Source organism: Miniopterus schreibersii, assembly GCF_964146895.1.
Source record: "Miniopterus schreibersii genome assembly, chromosome: 1".
Classification (NCBI taxonomy): Eukaryota; Metazoa; Chordata; class Mammalia; order Chiroptera; family Miniopteridae; genus Miniopterus; species Miniopterus schreibersii.
In genome coordinates this window covers 90,454,849-90,478,032 of record NC_138101.1, presented here as the reverse complement: position 1 = coordinate 90,478,032, position 23,184 = coordinate 90,454,849, and the positions used below count along the sequence as shown (strand labels likewise).

At 38.0% G+C, this 23,184-nt stretch overlaps 2 protein-coding genes across 2 annotated transcripts in view; both read right to left on the bottom strand.

Moving 5' to 3' along the window:
* Nucleotides 1–23,184, bottom strand: part of LOC308567816 (putative ankyrin repeat domain-containing protein 26-like protein) — a gene marked incomplete at both ends in the record, with an annotated part of 466,689 nt that overhangs the window by 391,595 nt on the left and 51,910 nt on the right. The window lies entirely within an intron of this gene.
* Nucleotides 897–13,469, bottom strand: LOC308562843 (ankyrin repeat domain-containing protein 26-like; the record flags this gene model as incomplete). Its single annotated transcript, XM_081149270.1, has 6 exons — nt 897–1,101; nt 2,280–2,461; nt 3,364–3,642; nt 7,971–8,100; nt 9,581–9,693; nt 13,410–13,469. 6 exons carry the CDS (start codon nt 13,467–13,469, stop codon nt 897–899), a joined length of 969 nt encoding a protein of 322 aa, XP_081005396.1.

Genomic DNA, 23,184 nt, shown 5'->3' with positions numbered 1-23,184 from the left:
ATGATCCAAGAGATCGCAGTTCGATTCCCAGTCAGGGCACATGCCCAGGTTGTGGGCTTGATTGCCAGTGGGGGGCATGCAGGAGGCAGCTGATCAGTGACTCTCTCATCATTGATGTTTCTATCTCTCTCTCTCCTTCTACTCTTCCTCTCCCTGAAGTCAGTAAATATATATATAATTTAAAAGTGCCTCACACTGATCAGAATGGCTGTCATCAACAAATCATCAAATGACAAGTGTCGGTGAAGATGTGGAGAATAGGGAATCTTAGTACACTGTTGCTAGAATGTAGACTGGAGCAGCCACTATAGAAAAAAGTACGGAATTTCCTCAAAAAATTAAATATGGAACTGCCATTTGACCCAGTGATCCCACTTCTAGGAAGACAAGTATCACATGATCTCACTCATATGTGGAATCTAATGAACAAAATAAACTGATAAACAAAATAGATCCAGAGACATAGAAGTATAGAACAGACTGATGAATATCAGAAGGAGGTTGGGGGTCGGGTAGTGGGGAGAAGGGAGAGATTAATTGAAGAACTTATATGCATATATGCATAATCCATGGACACACTCAACAGTGTAGAGAAGGCCTGGGGTGGATGGGCCAGAGGGGGCAGATGCTGGGTGGAGGGGATCAGCGGGGGGGGGGGGGGGGGGGCAGAAAGGACATCTGTAATACTTTCAATGATGAAGATAAATTTAAAAATTAATTAAAAATTCATATATCTCCTTAATTTAACTATTTAGAAAATGTACAACTGCTCTGCAAGACATTTTATAAAAATGCTGTAAGTAAAGTAGCAATTAAGAACATTCTCTCACATAAGATGATGACAAAAAATGTTCACTTAAAAACAGAAATTAATCCTTTTAGTATTACAAGCGTATTTAATTCATAAAAAGGGTTCTTGAGGCAGGAGTCCCCAAGTTGTATCTTGTAGTAGAATTTCTAGAGGGTACAAAACTATTATTAGCATTTTGAACAAAAAGTGTCTCCTGGACTGGCATCGTGCCAGGAGTGCTGTGTAAAGATCTCTCCTGTTGCTTCTGCCTGAGAAGTTCATTTTTGACCTCTGCCATCCTCTCCTTAGTCCTGTGAAGATTGTAAACAACAAATGCTTAGTATTTTATTTTTCCCTAAGTGACCTGCATTTTTTTAAGTAGCCACAATAGTAAACAGAATTTCCCTTTTTAACAATGAAAATGTGTTGGAGCAGGCCTTCTATATTCAAGTATAGGTTCTAAATTGTTCTAGAGAAGCACTATGTTTCTAGGGAGAGGGGAGGGGGTTCCTCACTAACAAGTAATCCAAAGCAGGGAGGGGGGAGAAATGGCTGTGATGTGGGCCGCTTCTCAGGTGACACTTGCTGCCTCCTGGAAGGACTGTACCTACAAGATTCTGGAGGATGCCCTTGGGCATATCTAGTGAACCACTTGAGAGGTTTTTTTAAATAATCCCTCAAAGACACTGTCAAGCATTTGCTTTCACCACCCCTGTACAATACACTTATTACCTTGGAGATTTTAAACATTTCCCATGGACGCATAATTTAGAGCAACAACCTCTATGGGAACAAGACAGCCTCGCTGGGGATCAAAATGAACGAAAACAGCTCCAGAGGCCATCAGCTTGTAACACTGTTCCCAAGGCACCGGAGCTGGGAGCCGCCCTTTCTGTCTCCCCGCCCCCCCTCGGGGCTCCACCACATTCTTTTCAGCAACTGTGTCAATCATACCGCCCTTCACCCCTGCTCATCTTTCCCCATTTACCCTGCAGGCCTTTGAGCAGAAAAACTATAAAGGATAGTTTGTCTCCAGGTGCCCTCTAGTGATAATAACAAAGGTCACAGTGAAGAAAGTAAATTTACCCAGCGCCAGAATGTGCCCAGCACTTAACCCTTTCAGTTAAAGTTATTTTCCAAAAGTAGTTAAACTCATTAATATTTCTATTTAGGGTAATTACAACATGCAACTTTATAAAAATATCGCTGTCTAAATTATAAAGCTTCAAAAACAGCTTAAAGACTAGTACATCATGTAGGTTAACTTAGGAAAATATTAAGGGGGAAAAAATAAAATGGGGAAGATATGCAAACTGTCCTGGACAAACATTTGATAGACAAGTTCATTTACTAACATAATTTTCCAAACTTATACTACTTAGTTAGCTTCCATCCCTACTAATCTCATGAACCTGGCTTGATAAAAATTATGCTTTAGAAACTAATTATGAGGTAAATTTATTTTCTCTGATTTTGTGTTTTGACTTACTCGAGTAGTTGACGTGACAGTGACTTTGTACATTGGTTTTCTCTCTGGTGAAGTTGGTCATATTTTTCGAATTTGGAAAGTTCAGATTCCAGATCTTTCATTATGAGTTCTAGCTCCCTTATTAATGAAGCTTTAGTATTCTCTCTTAACTGCTGTAGATTTTCTTGAGGTAATGATTGCATCTGAAGCAAATAAGAAAGATACATTTTTAAAAAAGCATAATTTGAATAATTATATTTGTTTCCTTTAATTTTGAGTCAATAATTCACAGAGCAGCTTTTAACATGAAAGTAAGCTGGTTTGAAATATTAGGTTAACTAAATTAAATCTAAATTATAAAAAGAAAGTTAAATCTTTCTTTATTATTTAAATTTTATATGGTTAACACTATTGTAGATGTCCCCCGTTTTCTGCCCCTTTGCCGCCTCTAACCAGCCCCCACCCCCCTCCCGCCTTGGCCATCACCACAGTGTTGTCCGTGTCCATGGTCTATGCATAGATGTTCTTTAGCTAATCCCTTAACCTTCCTTTCTCCAGGCCCTCCGAACCCCCTCCCCTCTGACATCTGTCAGTCTGGTCCATGTATCCACGCCTCTGGTTCTATTTTGTTCGTCAGTTTATTTTGTTCATTAGATTCCACTTATTAGTAGCGTCATATGGCATTTGTCTTTCTCTGACTTCCTCATGTCACCTAGCCTAAAATCTTTCTTTTATTAGTACTCATGCATTCTGATAACTCAAAAAATAATAGAATCAATTTACATTTTTAAAAATCGAACAATAGAACTTATAATAATATAATTTTTAAATCAAAATTTTTACTTTTCTTCCTTATAGTCTTGTTTTACATCAATTGGTCTTAAAAATAAAATGATCCTCTAGTAAGAATCGTTCTGAATGGTCAATTTAGTGATAATAATGATGGAAATTAAAATACTGAAATGAGAAATATGCCACCTTCCTTCCTGAAATCTACAGAACAAATTGCTATTAAGGGAAGTGGAGAAAACACATACAATGTCTATGTCCAAAGTAAAATTTGCAGTGAAATGAAATAAAGCACATTAAAGATCAAGAAATTAACCTGTAACAACAGATGGGCTTGTTTTAATTTTTCATTTAAATGCTCTACTGTTTTCTCCCCAATCGTCTGTTCATGCTGTTCTGTTTCTGACATCTTCAGTTCCATTTTTTTTCTGAGCATTTTTGCTTTTTGTTTCCACTTCTGTTTTTTATCCTCTAGTTTTTCACATTTCTTTTGAATTGCTTTCACTGATGATAATGTCTGTTGACGTGTATTTTCTTCATCCAGATGTGCACATGCTGAAGATGCAGGTTCCTCTATTGCTATGAAATCATCAGTCTGCGTGAATGAAATAATATAGTTTGGTTATGAAGCTGTGGACTGAGAATAGTCTTAATTCAACACCAGTTAATTGTGACATTTTGAAATGAATTCAGTTGCAGTAAAATGTTATCCGTACTGTAGTACAGTCTTAGAATGTGGAACCTTGGATTACTCAGAATCAAGACCAAAGTTAAAACAACCAGGAGTCACAAACATATATTTGCTGTCATCATATTTGCCACACAGAGTCTGCAGTTGATTTTATACTCTTTTTTTCTGTGACTGTTTCATGTCTTTCCTCCACAAAATGACTCTATGGCACCTCTTAGGAGAAAGCCTCTTACCTCTTCCCCCATCTTAACTCTTCATAATTTTTGAAGAAGTGCAGGGATATCATTTTGAGGTATTTAGGACTGAGTCAACAAATGCATCCCAAAATAAGACTTTCAAAATGAGACTCTAATTAATGAATCTTCTAACTATGGATTCTAACGCCGTAAGTCTTGTATTGAACTACAAACGGTTGATGCTCATTTGAATTGCATTCCAAGAAAAAATGATCCCATGGATTGCGGAGAAATCACATCTCTCACTGTAAAAGTTTAAGCGAGATGAGCCCTAAAAAAGTGGGGCTTAAATCAATAGTGAAATATTGAAATTCTTTGTTACTTCCCACAAAACAAGGGACCATACTAAACAAAAAGAACAGCACTGTCAACAACAAACCTGCTGGAATGTCAGTGATAAGGGCGTGGGAGGAAGAACCTCCTTAGAGATGATGATTGTTTGCTAAGACAAGGCGAGTGAGGCAGTTACTGAAACATGTCTACAACTCCTTTGCACTTCTCCATGAAGCAGTGCTGGCCTTAGTCACTGGTTTCTAGTGAATAGAATGTGGTGGACCTGCTGTGTGACTTCTGTGTCTGGTGACACAGCTCCCATCTCACTCTCTCGGGAAGTTCACCCTGAGACCCGGCCACCCTGTTGTGAAGGATGAAGCAGCCCAGGCCGCGTAGTCAGTCCTCGTCTTGGTGGCAGCTGAGTCTGCCCCAGCTAATGTCCCAGCCAAAAGCCTGCTGCCACTGACAAACAGGTGAATGAATAGCCTTTACATGAGTCTAGTTCCCAGCTTCAAGTCACCCCAGCTGATGGCAAGTGGAAAAGAAATGAGCTGGCCTCACTGCAGATTTGCCAACAAAGTAAATGCTGTTTTAAGACACAGGGTTTAGGGGTGGTTTATTAAGCATCAATAAATAACTGGCACAGATACTGATATTAAAAGTGGAGTGCTGACACACATGTGGGGGAGTGCCTTTGAACAGGAGGTAGGTGGATCCAGAGATAATGTATAGAGGTGTGACAATGAAAACCAAAAGGGCCTCCAAGAAATAGTGAGTGGAGGCCTCATAGCCCTGAGGCGGCTGACAGCAAGCGCTTCTGGGCAAGTGAGCAAAATGACACTGAAACAAGGATGACTGGATTCTCCCTAGGAAGCCCTGAAAGTGAAATGCACTAGAAAGATGAGCTAAAGGAAGACTATTAAATGGCAGAGAACCAGAACTTACCGGGTTCCAATATCCATTTCCCATTTAGAGCTTCTCCCACATGTCCAATGGTCAAATAATGCTAAAATACACACATGGCTTCTGGGTAACATCAAATCCAGGGTGTTCCAGGAAAGCATGGTCTAAGGATGAAGCCAAGACTTAGAAAACCCTTAAGACCTCAGAAAGACTTATGTGGTGCCTCAGATGCCTTTAAGGATTTCCAGAATGTGAGAGTTTTCAAGGCACTGTCCTACAACACCTCCAGGAAGCCCAAGGTGAAGAGCTTACCTTAAAACAGTGTGCGAGGGCGGCTTTTCTAATGGTATGAATGCAAATAAAATTCACAGGAAACTCAAAGCTTCTAAGAGAACTGTAGTAGCAAAACCCCTGCTTGCTCACTTGGACTAAAGGAGAACAAGACAGTGCACAATAAAAAGAGGCTTGTGGGCCTTAGACCTTCTACAGGGAGGAGGCGGGCTGAGAAAAGAGCTGTAAGCACAGGTCACCTCTTATGAAAAGGGCTCAGGGAGAAGAGCCAAGGGCCCTGGAGAAGCAGTCCATGGTTAGGACAAGTCTTCCTCTCCTCAGTGAGGAAATAGAGAACATTATGAAATCTCTTTAAATCTCAGTAGTAAAACCAATGCAGTGTCCTTCAGCACCATTTACATACAATTTCCTTCTACCTTCCCTCAAGCTTGTTCGTAAGGGAAGGTAAGACCGACTCATCTTCATGTCACACCACAATGTTTCTCCATGAAAACAAATAGGCTTTACATTTTTGAGATTTCAAATTGAGACATTTCCAAAGAGGAGAGGGGACAAGCCAGCTGTGACCCTTCTCCTCCCTGGGCAGTGAAACCTGCCGGTGAGTCTATGAATTATGAGTCAATCACATGAAGTAGATGCCAAGGCAGCAGATCTGTTACAGGGTTTAATGGAAATGAAGCGAAGCGGGAGGCACTGGGTTAGAGACTAAAGGTTGGAGTGGAGAGTAAAAGGAATGGGCGTTACCTTTGTGAGCCTACTTTCCCCTCCTGTCAGAGTCAGCAAACACAAGCTGGCCACGGGCTTTATCAGGAAGCAAAATATCTCCACAAAAGGAGCGTTAAAAGCATTCCACTACACTGACTTTTTATTATTACATAAAACACCTGGTAATATGCAAGATGACTGGGAAAGAGCACTCATAAAATTTGATTTGGGCCTAGCAGAAGGACAGACTTATCAATCAATGAATTAGAAGGGAGAATCCAAAAATTAACCCGCACATTATGGCCAAGTGCTTTTTGACGAGGGAGCCAAACAGTTAAATCAGACATGAATAGTCTTTTTTAACAAACTGTGCTGGGACAACTGGATTTCCACATGCAAAAGAGTAAAATTAGATCTGTACCTCCTACCATACATAAAAATTAACTCAAAATGTAAAAGCTAAAACTATAAAACTCTTAGAAGAAAACATAGGTGTATGTCTTCATGACAGGATTTGGGTATTTTTTTTAGATATGAAACCAAAAGACAAAATTAGACTAACTGGACTTGGTCAAAATCAAAAACTTCTGTGCTTTAAAAGACACCATCAAGAAAGTGAAACGGGGAGCTACTGAATGGAAGAAATATTTGAAAATCCTTTATCTAATAAGGGATTTGTATCTAGGATATATACAGAACTCTTACAATTCAATAATAAAAACACAATCCAATTAAAAATGGGTGAAGGGATTGAAGAGGCAGGTTTTCCAAGAAGATACACAGATGGATAGTCAGCATGTGAAAAGACGGTGGACATCACTAGTCATTAGAAAATCGCAAATCAAAACCACAATAAGATGCCACTTCACACCCACCACGATGGCGACAGTCAAAAGACAGGCAATGGCAAATGTTGGCAAGAATACAGAGAAACAGGAACCCTCATACATTGTGAATGAAAATGCAAAATGGTGTAAGCACTTTGGAAAAAAGTCTGGCAGTTTCTCAAAAGTTAAATATATGATCCAGCAGTCCCATTTATAAATATATTCCCAAAAGAATGAAAACTTGGATATGAATGCTCATAGCAGCATTATTAACAAAACCAAAAAGTGGAAACAACCCTAAAGGGCCATCAAATGATGAACAGATAAAAAAATGTAGTTGCTCCATGCAATGAAATGTTATTCAGCAATAAACAGAAACGCAGTACTGGTGATACAAGTCACAAAATAGATGTTCCTTGAAAACATCATGCTAAATATAAAGGGCAGTCACAGAGGACCACATATTGTGTGATTCCACTGATATGAAATGTGCAGAATAGACAAAACTGGAGAGACTGAGCGGACAGTAGTGGTTCCTAGGGCTAGGAAGGGTGCGGAAGTGGAAACGGGCACAGGGTGGTTGCTAAAGGGCACAGGGTTACTTTTTACGGTGATGCAAATGTTCTAAAATGGATTGTGATGATGACTGTATAACTCTTGGAATATAGGAAAAACCACTGAATTGTACACTTTAAATGAGTGAACTGCATGGTATGTTCATTATATCTCAATAAAGTCATTGCCAAAAAAGATTTTAATTTGGTGCTGGTGCCTGGGGTCCAGTAATGGTATGCTTCTTGCCAGGGTTCAAGGCACAGAAGAATTAACAGTATGCCCTTTTTATAGAAAAGTGACAAAGAAAAAAGGCTCTCTTGTTCACTGATACCAAGTCTATACAATTAATAGAAAAATCTGTATTTCACTGCTCAAAGAATTGAATGATATGTATTTCCCCAAAGTGGGTGATTTTGGGGTCCCAAAACTAATTTACAATTACCTTCTCTTTTAACATATTAGTCTGAATTTCCATTTCAATTAGACTTGGTTTTAAATCTTCAGGAAAACTAAGATCCTCATTTTCATGTTCATTTAACTTCCTTTGTGTAATGTTTAAGAGTTCCTTAAATCTGCAGAAATGTACAAAATGAGTAAGTTCAATTCTTTAACAGTAAATATTTGATAATTATTTGAACAGATACTATGTTCTATCATAAAAAATAAATAAATCTATAAATTATGATCCTCTCATTTGTACCAATCTAATATTGTTTGAAAGCATACTATCTAAATTATAAATATAAGGTGAAAAAAATTCATGGCATATGTGATACAGAGTTAATATTGAAACTATGCAGAGTTCTTATAATTAAGTTATTATTAATATTCATGTTAGTATGTCAATATAAAAAATGAACCTATTATTAAATATCAACTATAAACCAGAGATCAGTATCCAAAGTGAAGAAGAAAAGCATAATTACAAGTGAATGTTTTGAAGAGACACAAAAATACCTTTTGGTACCTCCTGACGACAGTCTACAAGAAGAAAGGTCCCAACAAAAACATCAAGGAGCTCATTCGAAATAGAAAGAGAAGCAGGAGAGAAACATCTTTGAAGTCTGACTTGAAGGCAGAATTAGAAAGGGGCAGGGCTTTAGAAGAAGGGAAGTCAGAGAGAGCATGTGTAGCAATCTCTTCGAGGCAGTTTAAGAAGATATCTTTGCTCGCACAACCTTAACAAAATGAAAGGGATACAAAGCAATGTAGAGAAAGACAGTGAAATGAGGGGAAAACACTGGTGAGGATCAGAGAACAAACTTAAGTGCTCGGCAAATAAACAGAAAGGAAGCCATGTGGGGATTCCCAGACATTGGGGAAAATCCCATTATTTTTCACTAGTGGTAAAAACACGATTATACAACTTCTTTAAGTCATACAGACAATTTTGTATGTGTGATATATTTTATAACTAAAAAAGGAGAAAGAAACATAAGCCAAATCAAGAGAATTTTTGATGTTGTTAAACAATGACACAGGGAGGCTTTTAGATATTAAACTATTTGAATGCTGAAGGGAAGCACACTCACGACTAAAAGTAGGAAAGGTCACCAGAGAGCAAAGACATCTTGCAGAAGTAAAAATTCAAGGTAGACATGAAAAGTGCAGTCGAAAGGATATGCAAAATGCATCCTCATTATTGTTTTAGGAACCACTAAAGAGTAAGTAGAGCCTGGCCAGGCGTGGCTCAGCGGTTGAGCATCGACCTAGGATCCAGGAGATCGGGGTTCGATCCCCAGTCAGGGGCGTGCAGGAGGCAGCGGACCAATGACTCTCTCATCATAGACGTTTCTGTCTCTCTCTCTCCCCCTCCCTTCTTCTCTCTGAAATCAATAAACATGTATTTAAAGAAAAAAAAAAGTAGTATTTCGGCCCTCAAAGCAGTTTCAGATTGTGCTGTGAGTTTCTGAAGTAAATTTTTAAATAGGATAATTTGTTTAATTATGAAAGTTACACATAGGAAATAAATTTCAATTTTGGTTTTAATAAAGTAAGTGGCAGTTAAATCTTAACTGAAGGTGGAAATGGTCTGAAATATTAAAACCTTACCTAGTGAACTCTTTCTCCAGTTCACCCATCTTCTTTAATCCTTCATGCAGGCAAGACTGCAGGAAGAATTTTAACTCAGCCCATTCCCTTATCTGTTTCTTTTCATGCTGAATCTGTGAAAAACACTTTTAAAGTGAATTATTTTTAAAAATCTAAACATTCACTCTTCTTTCTTAAAAATATGATTTCTCATGAGTTCATGAATAATATGTGTAGACAGGTTTATAAAACGTAGTAGACAGGTTTATAAAATCTAGTTTATAAACCTGGTGCTCATAAGGACAGATTTGAAAAATAATAACCTCTTACAGCAGCTTAAATTGACTTTAAAGTTTCACCATTTTTTGGTCTGGAATTTAAATTGCCAAAATTTGCTAAAACAGAGGTTTTGACATATAAAATACTAAGTCTTTAAAAAAAACCAAAACTTTAAGAGAATGGCTATATTGACATTTTAGTTTCTAAAACTGTCCTAGAAACATTCCATTAATAATTCAACATATTCCAGGTTTTATTAAATCGAATCTTACAAGGATAATCTTTGAAAACTTCCCATGCAAATCTGATTTTAGGATGAGATGCTCTCGTTCTCTGTAAGCTTCTGCCGTAAGTTTCAATCTCTCCTTCTCTGTTAAACACTTTTCTCTTTAAACAAAGTTTGTCTTCTCTATATTGAATAAAATCATAGCTTTTACTTGATCCTTGTAGCTTTTCCCATCATCCTGTTCCCCTCTTCCACTCAACGCTAGCATCTTTAACACAGGCTCACCCCCAGGCTCCTGCTCTCCCCACTCCTCTCCTTTTACAGGAGAATCCACTCCAGCCCTGTAACTGCCCCAAGCACTTCCTGAGGCTCCTTTAGGCCCTGTGCTGCTTTACTTCCCACAGCTACTGGGAACAAGGACCACACCCCACCCTCTGGGCCTCCAACCCCAATTCATTTCTACATGATGGACAGTCCTCGACTCTTTCTATTCCTTTTTAATTTAGTTTTACTCTTTATTTATTTTTTGTTTGTTTGGAACAAAGTGGTAGCATGTTTATTTGTCTTCACCCTGTTGAATGCCATGAGCTAGAGCTACACTGAAGTTGAGGGGAGATGTAACAAGTTTAAGAAACTCAATACCTGGTTTTATAATTCAATGGTCTTTGTTTATAGCAACACATTAAACTAAAGATATGGGCTAGAGACTGTATACTTAGCACATGAAAATCAGTATATAATCAATACAACAGAAATTATGAGGAATTCCTAAGAGACAGAAAGCTGACAGGCTCAAAGCTGATAGGCTCGAATCGCAGACACATGCACAAGAGGAGGGCTCTGAAGGAGGAACTGGGGGAGCTCAGTCAAGCAGCGGATAGACAGTGCTCACCTAAGACAATCTGTTTTTATTTAACCTTTTTTTATAGAAAATTTCTAACACAAACAAAAGAAGATAGAATATTATATTTACCCTCCAGAGGTTCATCACCCAGCTTCACACTTTTCTTTTTTATTACTTTTTGTTTTTTCTACCTCACTTCTTTTTTTTCTTTCCATCACCACGTATCCCATCTATGCCCCCTTCCACCTCCCCCAATCCCCTCACAGCCCTGCAATTGCCACCCTGTTGTCCCTGTCCATGAGTTTTCTCTAGCTTTTTTCTTTTCCGCTCCATCCCTACACCCCCCTCCAATACCACCAACACCATCAGTAGACAAGTACCATATGATTTCACTCATAGCTGGAATTTAATGAACTGAACTACCAAGCAAAACAGAGACAGACTTATAGATAGAGAGCAGTCTATTCCTTTCCTAAAATTCAGAGTTCCTTAAATCTCAACACTTCAGACCAGATTCCCTCAACATTTCCAGCCCTGACCCCTTTGCTGAGCTCATCTGTACTTCTCTTTCTCCCTTCTAGCTCCTCATAGACAATACCCTCAACCACACACTCATAAACCATGATGTGATAGGTCACCTATGTAGATAGCTAATCTTGTACATTTTATGTTGATTCTTATTGGTGTTACTTTGAGTGTGCTAGTGTTCTGTTCTGATCTTGGGGGCACTTTCGTTAACCAGCATTCTCTGTCTTGCTTTTTCTCATAATGCAAGTGTTTTTCATGAGCATCAGATTATCAATTATTTGCCTTTAAAAAATAATAATAATTTCCTATTCCATAGAGACCGGACCTAGGGAAGACTTCTGACGTGCCTTTCACATACATACTCAACTATATTCTTTGAAGGCCTGAGAAAGCTAGAGCTATCTTCTTGCCAATTCAGACTCTTCACCTCAACACTGTGTTGATCAAATATCTGGGTTTCAATCCCAAGTCCATCAGTGATATAAAGTATTTAATTTTATTCTAACAATAGTTAAGCTCAAATATTTCCAACTTATATGACTATATCATATAATATCATATACTTATATCATATAATATATGTCACGGACAAATTTATACTTAGAAAGACAAGATTATCTCTTATGAGAAAAATTAAAACAATGTAAAATTAAGGCCTAAATTCTCTTGTACAGAAGAGATGACAAGTGCTTAAAAGGATGAGGTCAGTGAGAGTTCGAACAGTCAGAGATCACTTCATGGACAAGGAGAGATTGGGAGCCAGGTCCAGATAGATGTAGGAATAAGCAAGAGGAACAGAAACTGAAAAGTCAGAATGGACAGCATGAGTAACAGCAGAAAGATGCTGAAATCAGCCCAGTTATCTCAGAGGATAAAGTCCAATGGCAAGGAAATAAAAACATATGTTCACACAATGACTTGTACACTAATCTTCACAGTAGAATTATTAACAGCCAAAAAGTGAAAACAACACAAAGTGCCATCAACTGATGAATGGATAAATGGTTGAGCTACACAATGAAGTATTTTTCAGCAATAAAAAGAAATAAAATATTGATATGTGCTATAATGTGGGTGAACCTTTAAAACATTACATTAAGTGAAAGAAGCCCATCACAAAGGACTGCAACTTGTGTGCTTGCATATACATGAAATATCCAGAATAGACAAGTCAACAGAGAAAAAGTAGCCTGGTGGTAGCCTGGTGGAGGGCGAGATGAGAAGCTGGTAGACAGCTAAGAGATGTGGAGTTTGTTTTTGGAGTGATAAAAATATTCTGTAATTGATTGAGATGATAGATGCACAACTCTCTGAATATGTTTAAAAGTATTGATTTGTACCATTTAAATGGGCAAATTATATGATATGTAAATTATATCAATACAGCTTTTGTCAAAAAAAATCCAATGGTTGATCTAGATTTAATTTTCTTAATTGTCTGACGATTTCCATGCTTTCATAATATTCTGAGAGGAAGTGAAGGATATGCCTACTTCAACCAGTTTGTATAATGACCGTCCCGTACAAGTTATTTCAAAATCTGTAAAATAAATACAGATTCTATATCTATTCACCAAAATGAAGGTAAGAACTAAAACAATTTTCTGGAACATTCCATTAAGCATTATCCTTTGATTTTATCTGGCTGCCTCATCATGATAATGGAGATATCACTAAAAATATTTTTTAGTTAAAAAAAAGAAAAAAAAAAGCCTCTTGACTTTTATGAAGAACACTGCATAATTCTCAACTTTCCTAAGGCTAAATATTATAAGAAAAACCATAAAATACAAATGGCAGGATAAAAGCCAGGGTTTAAGAAATAAGTGCACTATAAAGATAATAAAATTATAATAAATTAATTACAATAAAAATAGAAAAGAAAGCTAACCATGAAAAGTAGTACCCTAAAACACTTTATATTGTTTAACCAGCTGTAGATGAACTGATGACATGTTAAATTTCATACATACTTGACTTCTGCTTTCATCTAATTCTTGCCTTAACTTCTTTTTCTCGTCTTCTAAATTCATACGAGAGGGTGATTCAACCTTCTGCAAAGCCTCTAACGTGGATAGTTTATTTTTGGTATCAGCCAGGTCTTGTTGAAGTTGTCTCACAATTGCCTAGTAAGATATTTCCATTACTGGTTTTAGAAATCACATTTTAATTAAATTATGTTAATAATTATAACTTCACATACAGGATAGGGCTAAAGGTTACAGCTGTGAGTACATGAAACACAGTTTACTTTTGTATTGTTATTTACTAATTACTGCATTACTCTCCATACGAACAACTGTAAACCTACTTCTGCCCACCCTGGATGTACTTAGAGTCACATATTATTAACATAATATGTAACTGGGAAATATCACCACATACATCAATTCGCCTTCTTTTCCTCATAATGGACAGATTCCTGTTTGCTTAATCAGGTTAAAGACACAGAAATGTAATCCTCCTGCCTAATCAGTATTAGGTTACTTAGACATCTGATTCAGCCCCTCTCTCAAGCCCTGACCCTCTTCATGAATCTCAAAGCTTTACAATCTACTGACGTCCCAAAGAGAAATGGGTATGTAGGTGGATCAAGTGGTAGTAAGTTCAACATTGTGGAACATTTTTCTCTTTTTATTTTATTTTTTTAACCAGAGGCTTCAATGAACTTCAGAGCTCCTCACACATTCAATCCCTTGCTCAAATTCTTCCAATAGATTCCTATCATAATAGAAAGTGAAGTCATTCCAATGGCCTTCGAGGGTAACCTGGCCTTGCCCTCTCTCCCTGCTACACATAAATCCTGCCACCTGTCACTAGTCTGAAATGGAGATCCAATGTCAAATTAAGAAATCACAGAGAGTTACAATTCTCTCTGTATTGGACAAACATCTCCAAACGATAGTAATTAGGCCTTGCCATGAGAAACACGATCCAATCACTTGTAAAAATATTCAAAGAAAATTATAAATAGTAGTGGAAAGTATAAATTTGCTAAAACTCATCACATTTGTCCCAAATTACGATTTAATGAAAAGTAGATGCCTTTAAAAGAGCTGAGGGGTCTCATGAATATATTACTTGAGACTGAAATATTTCCAAATTTAATTCAAATTCAAAATAACATTATACCAACTAAAATGTACAAGAAGCTACTGAAGAAAAGGTACTATGAGATACAGCATCTTCACTTCAGTTCATCTGGAAAATCTGAAATAGTGTCAAGATAATCCACTTAATTGAATCTTAATTTCAAAATACTCATTTTAGGTATGAACATTTCCATTTATCTGCTTCCTAAAGGAATTAAGATGTGGTGACAGAAAGATTAAAATTATTATTGTATCAGTATAAGACTAAATTTTAATATCAGTCTATATCTATTAACAATCTATGGCTTAACCTCTTAAAATTTCATAGGCAACACAAAGTCTTTACTCAAAACAAAGCACCTCTCAGACCTAATGCTCAGTTGCTGGATACAATGTCTTTTAAGCTGATGGAGCAAACACATTTATAATCTACATATTTTTAATATTCAACTAGATTCACATTTAACCATCATCAAATATTACTCTGAATTTTTTTTTAGGAAATTGGAAAACTATTTATCTGTCTGGATACTTACATCTTTTTCTGCTTTATCATTTTCAAACTTAAATATTCTTTCTTTTAAATGATGCCATTCATTGGTTAACTCCTTCTTTCGGTCCTGTTCAGCATGAAATATTTTTCTCATCTCCTGAAGCTGATCTAGGATATTAACAACTGTCTTTTCTTCACTGTCAATTTTGCTGTGAGCATCATCCAGCTGCTGTCGAAGCAACATATTTTCACTTTGTAGTTGACATAACTTCTCCCTTAAGGATTCCTGCTCTGCAATGTATTTATTCACTTTACATTGTTCGCTTTGATACATGTGTTCAATTTCCGTCTTTTGGCCCTTTATTTTTCTTAGGTCTCTTTCTGCGCCTTCTAAAATCAAGGTCCTTTCTCTGAGAGCATCTCTTGTGTGATGAAGCTCAATTTCTAGGCTACTGAACTTACTTTCAGCTTTAGAAAGTTGTTGAGAAAGAATCTCATTGCTTTTCTTAAGGTCAGACATGTCAAAATTCATTTTGTCCTGGAAACAAAACCATTCATCTCTTATTCTCTGGAAAGCAAGTTGTAGGTCTTTCTTTGATGTCTGACATTGTTCACGATCCTGTAGAGCAGTAGCCAGTCTAGGTCGGTATGATTCAACTTCTGCTTCCAGTCTTTCTCTGTTTTGTTTTTCATTCTCCAGTTCAGAGTTGAGCGTTGCATTCTGAGCTGTCAGAGCCTCAAGCTGTCCATTATATTGAAATATTGTTTTTGTTAATGTTTCCTCATTCAGTTTTATTGTCTTCTGAAGATGGTCATTCTTTTTTTTGGCAATTGCAATGTCCTTCAAACATTTCTTTTCCATTTCCCGGTTCTGATTTTTTACTGCATCTATTTCCATTCTTAGAGCAGCAATTTCATCCTGCAACTTGTGACTTTCAGGCAACAGGCTTTCTTCTCTTTCATACCTATCAGAAACCTAAGTAAAACAAAGGAGACTTGTAGCTAACACTCACTGAAATGACATATCATGATAGCCTCTGAAATTAAAGAATAACCTATATGTTTATATAAAATAAGCCTGAAATAAGTGACTATCCCTCTGGAAAAAAAATAGAGTTGGATCCAACCTCAAACTTGAGACAAGCATAAATACTCCAAAGTTCAAAAATTTAATAAGATGATGAATTTTTTAAAGTGAAAAAGGAATCACAAGAGAATTTTTAAGACTCTCAGAATTGGAAAGGGCTTTGTCTGAGTCACCACAGAATGAGAATGTATTATATAAAAGATTAATAACTCTACACTTAAAATTTGAGTTTACAGTCTAAACATATGGCTACTCCACAGTAAGAGTGTTCATCCTGCACATATTAAGGTAGACTAAATTTCCTAAAATTCTTTTTTCCCCCCAAAATATCCCATAGATATTCTACTTTTCTAGTACTTTCAAAGTCAGCTATAAAAACTCCCTCTACTAATAACTGATAACCTAGGCTTTGTCCTAAGCACTTCTGCATCCATCAGTGAACTCATTCAGTTATCACAATCTAGAATGGAGAGGTTAAAAAGATAAGCAAGTTCAGGTTCTTCCCCAGGTGTGCAGACTCCACAGTTTGTGCTCTGGCACTGCCCACAGTTCTTCTGTAGTATGAATACAGAAACACAAAAGAAGCCTCATCTATCAAAGTACAAATGGTGAATAGGATAAAATTTATAGAGCTCTTCTTAGAAAAGTATGAAATTTTTTATTGTTACAATAACTTTTATTTCTTGTTCATGATGTTTAAAGTAGTAATAAATGTAAAATGGGGGGAAGTACACTAAACTACTTTACTAGGAATAAAATACTTACCAGTAAGTTATCAGGTGAACTTCTACCTCTGTTTCTTAAAGCCAGGAGCTCTGCTTTCGATGTGTCCATGTTAAGCCTTTGTACATCTTGCTGTAATGCTTCATTTACACATCCTGTAGGTGTTCCGACACTATAGGGGTCAGAGGAACTCCATTCTATTTCAGATTCCATGCTTTTATAGTTACTAGCACTGCAATGATCTGCATATAATGGCTTCTGCAAGAAGTCTTGATTTGGCTTTGTTTCCTTATAAGTATTTGTAGCAGCATAAGTATTGTGCTTTTTTATTTGAATCATGTGTTTTTTTTCACTGTGGCTGGCATTCTGCAGATCAATATGACTTTTTAGACCACTAGACTGAGGTGTATGTCTCACACCTAATTTCCTATTACTGGTATTTGGGTTCATATGTTTTGTCTTCTGCATATCAAACTCTTGGTCTTCTTTCACTTTGGATGTAACTACTGGGTTCCTTACTTTGATATTTTCTGTATCACTACAAAAACGCTCTTCATTTTTGTTTAAAACATGTTCAGTGTCAGGTTTGTGATCATTTTCAGAGTGTAATTCCTTTTTGCTTAAACAAAGCTCAGAAGAAGATGACCAGGGAGAGTCCTCCGGGGGCCCAGAGCTTGAATGAGATGGAAACACATTTTTGAGGGTGGGTTCTTCTCCTCCAGGAAATGTCTGGAATACTTCAGAGAGAGGCATTCCAAATGTATCTTTTCCCCCACAATCAAGTACTTTATTTGTCAGATTAGAAGGCATTTGTTTTACACTTCCTCCTTTTTTAGAGTTATGGAGGGGCCCTTCCTCAGGACACTCACTAGTGTCTTTTTCACAAAATTCATGACGCTTCTGCTTTAACTCATCACTGGTAAGTTGTAAATTCTTCCTCTGTTTGAATTTCCCATGTTTAACCCACATTTCCTCATCCTTTTGCACAGAAGGATGTCCTGAATATGCAAATGTATACTCTCTGTCACATGCCCTATTTATTTCTGAGTCTTGAGACATTTTTTCCAGATGCAAAGTTGGAAGGTGAATTTGCTTGCTTTGGTTTTCTGCTGTCTTTGCTGTAGGAGCACACATTTTTGAAATAACTTCACCCTTAAGTAATCAAGTATGGACAAAGGAAAATTAGAATATAATTAAAATTTAACTTTTAGAATTCTTAATCTATAGTTAGCTACTCCCAAATCACTAGATTATAACTGTGAGGTAAAACAATTACTGGCCTTGGTCTAAATTAAAAGAAAAACATGAACCCTCAAACTTAATTTTGTCACAATTCATTAGATGTTAAATCTATCAAACATAACTTAGTAGCGAATTTTAATCCTTAAAGGCTTCCTCACTTAAAATATTTCACCCCCCCATAACCTCACCAGTGAGCCCCTGCACCACATTTCACCTAACCATATCCTCAATAGTGAGCCCCTGCACAGCATTTCAGAATTTTATTAGAGCTGATCTAAGATGGAGCCAAAGGAGCTGAGAGTTACACTCACCTCCTTTCTGTACCAAACTGGAATTACTACTAAGGTACATAACTAGCAACCTGAATAAGCAACTGAAGACTAGCTGAACATTACTCTGGTAACCAAGAACTACAGAAGAACCCTCAGCTAGACTGGTAGCAAGGGCAGAGATTCAAAAAGGGCAGGCCCCGCACCCACTTGTGGTGGTTGAGAATGCTGAGGGGTATCTCAGCTGCAAAGTTCCCCCCTGAGGAGCATGGGGTCTCAACGCACACCGGGGTCCCCAGCCTTGGGCACCAGAGGTGGGAAGAGGAGCCCACATAATATCTGGCTCTGAAAGGCAGCAAGGATTCTGTTCTCCAGGAAAAAATGGGAGTCTGCTGGAAAGACAGGAGCCCTCTTAAAGGGCCAGCACACAAGTCTTATTCCAAACACTCACTCTGGGACTATGAAGAAAGGGTGTCTCAGAGTGGAATGGAATCATGCAAGGAGAAATTGCTTTGAATGTCTCTGGGAAGAGAGCTGAAGGTATGACCTCTCGGTACCTTTCCTGTGCTGACTGAGCCTCTCTCCCACAATGCCCACAGATGCCATCATTCCTGGGTTAAGCACTCCCTTCATTACAGCATGAACCTGGGGAATCTACTAGCCCCACTGTCCTGACTCCCTGTTCTCTACCCTACAGAGCAACACACTTCAAAGGAGTCAGCTGACTGCACCTACTGTGTAGACTTCATGGAGGTCTCTTGAGGTGGTCTGATGGACTGAAGGGGTGTCAGAGACTAAGTTGTGTGGCTTTGGGGTGGGGGCCATTTTTTAAAATCCCTTGCAGGTCTAACTAAGGCCACCATTCCAATGAAGAGCCCTCCATTCACACAGCCAAATCTTGGCCTTCTGGGACCTGATGAATTCTGCTGGCTTTTACTCTAATGATTCCCTGAGGCCCCACCCAACCCAATCACAAAGGTCCACGGATACCCCATGGGTGGTAGCTGGCATTGGTGTATCCTGGAACTTTTGCTGAATAGCCTCACACCCAGTAATGAAGATGACTTTGAATCTGTATCAGTCTGGTGAACACCACTCTCACTTACCTGATGACTCACTTACCTCATGCAACTCACATACCAACAGGAGCTCTTTCAGTGACTGACCCCAACAGAAAGCTGGTAGGCAGAGGTGGATCTCAGGGTGACTTGGGCTTTTTGCCCACCTGGCCCACGGGCTTGGTACTGGTGGAAGGAGGCCTTGGTGTGCAGCTTGGCCCCTCCTAGGCACACCCAGGCACAGCAGAGGCAGTCACAAATGCTGATTGCTTTGTAACGCGACACACGTAGGCCAAGGGAAATCACTGGCACAACCTGACTTGCACCAGAGTCCCTCCCAAGAGGGCCAAGTACCAATACACGTGGTGGGGGGCTTCAGAGCATGATCCAATTAGCTCCATGAGAACGACACCCAAAGATTTCTGCAGGCACCAGACCATGCTGGTGTGAATTACTCAACATGGCATCAGCTTTCACACTGCAACACAGTACATACCGTGGTCAACCAGCCTGAGGATCAACCCCATCCATGAATCGGCCATTAAGAATCAAGGCTCTACAAAAGGAGGGCTCACATAACACACACAAATGACTTTCCTGGAGCACCTAGCTCAGGTGATCAGAAAGATTGTGCCACTGAGCCTCACAAGACACCTAATACATAAGGTTATTATACCAAGACTGGGGGCCATAGCAGATTTACCCACTACACAGAAACAAATTTGGAGAGGCAGCCAAAATGGAGAAACCAAGAAACATGCCCCAAATGAAAGAACAAGAAAAATCCACCAAAAAAGAACTAAATGAAATGGAAGAAAGATATGCACCAGATACAGAGTTCAAGAACATGGTTACAAAGATACTCAAGGAACATAGTGAGAACTTCAATAAAGAAATAGCAAGTATAGCCTGGCCAGTGTGGTTCAGAGGTTGAGCATCGACCTATGGTTCAGGAGATTGTGGTTAAGTTCCCAGTCAGGCACATTCCCAGCTTGCAAGCTCGATCCTCAGTGGGGATCATGCAGGAGGCAGCAGATCAATGATTCTCTCATCATTGATGTTTCTCTGTCTTTCTCTCTCTCTTCCTCTTTCTGAAATAGAGACATGTTTAAAAAAAGAGAGAGAGAGCAAGTATAAAAAAGGACAAAGACATCATATAAAAGAAGCAGTCAGAAATGAAGAATACACTAGAAGGAATCAACAGCAAATTAGATGAAAAAGGAAATAGAATCATTAATTTAGAAAACAAGGTAGCAGGAAACGCCCAATTAGAGCAGCAAAATAAATTAAAAAAAAAATAATAATAAATAAATAATTAAAAACAAATTTTTTAATGAGGCTAGTTTAATAGACTTCTGGGACAACACAAAGCATAGCTATATCCACATTGTAGGGCTGTCAGAAGGAGAAAAGAGAGAGCAAACAATTGAGACCCTATATGAATAAATAATGACTGAAAACTTTTCTGACCTGGTGAGGAAGAAAGACACACAAGTGAAGGATGCAAACAGAGTCCCAAGCCAGATGAACACAAAAAGGCTCACACTAAGACACTTCAAAATTAAAATGGCTAAGTTTAAAGACAAAGAGAGAATCTTAAAAGTAGCAAGAGGAAAACAGATAGCTACCTACAAGGGAGCCCACATAAGACTGTCTGATCCTTTCTCAATAGAAACATTTCAGGTTGTTAGGTATTGGCACAAAATATTCAAAGTAATGAACAACAAGGACATACAACTAAGACTACTCTACCCAGCAAGGCTATCATTTAAAATTGAAGGAGAGAAAAAGAGCTTCCCAGGTAAGCTAAAGGAGCTCATCACCAACAAACCAATATTAGAGGAAATATTAAAGGGACTTTTATACAAAGAATATGAAAAATGAAGGGGACATAATTATAAAGAATAAAATAGGAATAAGGGTGTACCTATCAATTATCACTTTAAATGTAAATGGCTTCAATGCTCCAATCAAAAGACATGGAGTAGATGAATGGATAAGAAAACAAGATCTGGCGCCGCTGGGCTAGGCTCAGTGGTTGAGCATCGACCTAGGATCCAGGAGATCATGGTTCAATTCCTGGTCAGGGCACATGCCCAGGTTGTGGGCTCAATCCCCAGTCGGGGGTGTGCAGGAGGGAGCCATTCAATGACTCTCTAATCATTGATGTTTCTATCTGTCTCTCTCCCTCTCCCTTCCTCTCTGAAATCAATAAAGATATATTTTTTAAAAAGAAAAAAGATCCCTACCTTTGCTGTCTACAATACACCCACCTCAGCGAAAGATACACACAGACTGAAAATAAAGGAATGGAAACAGATATGTCCTGAAAATGCAAACAAAAAGGGCCCTGTCCAAGAAGCTCAGTTGGCCGTCCTGATACGCCAAGTGTGTGGGTTCAGTCTCTCATCAGGACAAATACAAGAAGCAACCAATGAATGCATAAATGAGTGGAACAACAAATCAATGTTTCTCTTTCTCTCTCCCTTCCTCTCTCTTTCTCTCCCTCAAGTCAATAAATTAAAACATTAATTTAAAAAATTTTCAAATGCAAACAAAAAAAGCTGGGATAGCAATACTTATATCAGACAAAATAGCATTTTAAACTAAGGCTACAACAAGAGACAAAGAAGGTCATTACATAATGATAATGGGATCAATCCAAAAAGAAGAAATAACCCTTGTAAACATATATGCACCCACCATAGGAGCACCTAAATATATAAAGCAAATATTGATAGAATCATAGTAGGGGAGTTTAATACCCCATTGACATCAACAGTGAGATCTTCCAAATAATAATAATAATAATAATAACAATCAAAACTGCAGGGTATACATTTTTTTCAAGTGCACATAAAACATTTTCCAGAATAGACCACATGTTAGAGCATAAAACAAGCCTCAATACATTTAAAAAGATTGAAATCATTTCACACATCTTCTACAACCACGATGGTATGAAACTAGAAATCAATGGCAAACAAAACAAAAACAAAACACCATAGAAACACATAAATGCTAAATAACATGTTACTAAACAATGAATGGGTTAACGATGAGATCAAGGAAGAAATCAAAAGATACCTTGAGACAAATGAAATGATAACAGACCACCCAAAATCTATGGGACACAGTGAAAGCAGTCCTAAGAGAAATTCATACCAATACAGGTTTACCTCTAGAAACAAGAAACCTCAAATTAACAATGTAAACTTTCACCAGAAGACATGTTTTAAATGAGCCCATCAGATTGTTTTAAAATGTGTGACGTGGCCTTAATTTGATCGACTGATTGATTGTTGTTATGACAGTATTCTATCTTTAGTGAGTCAAGTTCACCAAATATAAAATTAACAATTTTAAGGTGAAAAATGTAGTAGCACTTGGTACATTTACAATGTTGTACAATGATCACCTCTGTCTAGTTTCAAAACTTTTCATCAGTCCACAAGGAAACCCCATTCCCATGAAACAATAGCTCCCCATCCCCCCTATTGCTGGCTCTGGCAACCACTTGTCTGATTTCTGTCTCCATAGCATCACTTATTGTAGAAATTGCATGTAAAAGGAATCACGCAATAAAACAGAAAAATCTTCTTCTTTGGCTGGTGTGGCTCGGTTAATTGGACCATCATCCCATGCACCGAAGGGTCATGGGTTCAATTCGCAGTCAGGGCACATACCCAGGTTGCCAGTTCAATCCCAGTTGAGGTACAGTAGGGTGAGAGTCTCTTGATTTTTCTTTCTAACCCTTCCTCTCGCTCTAAAATCAATTAAAAAT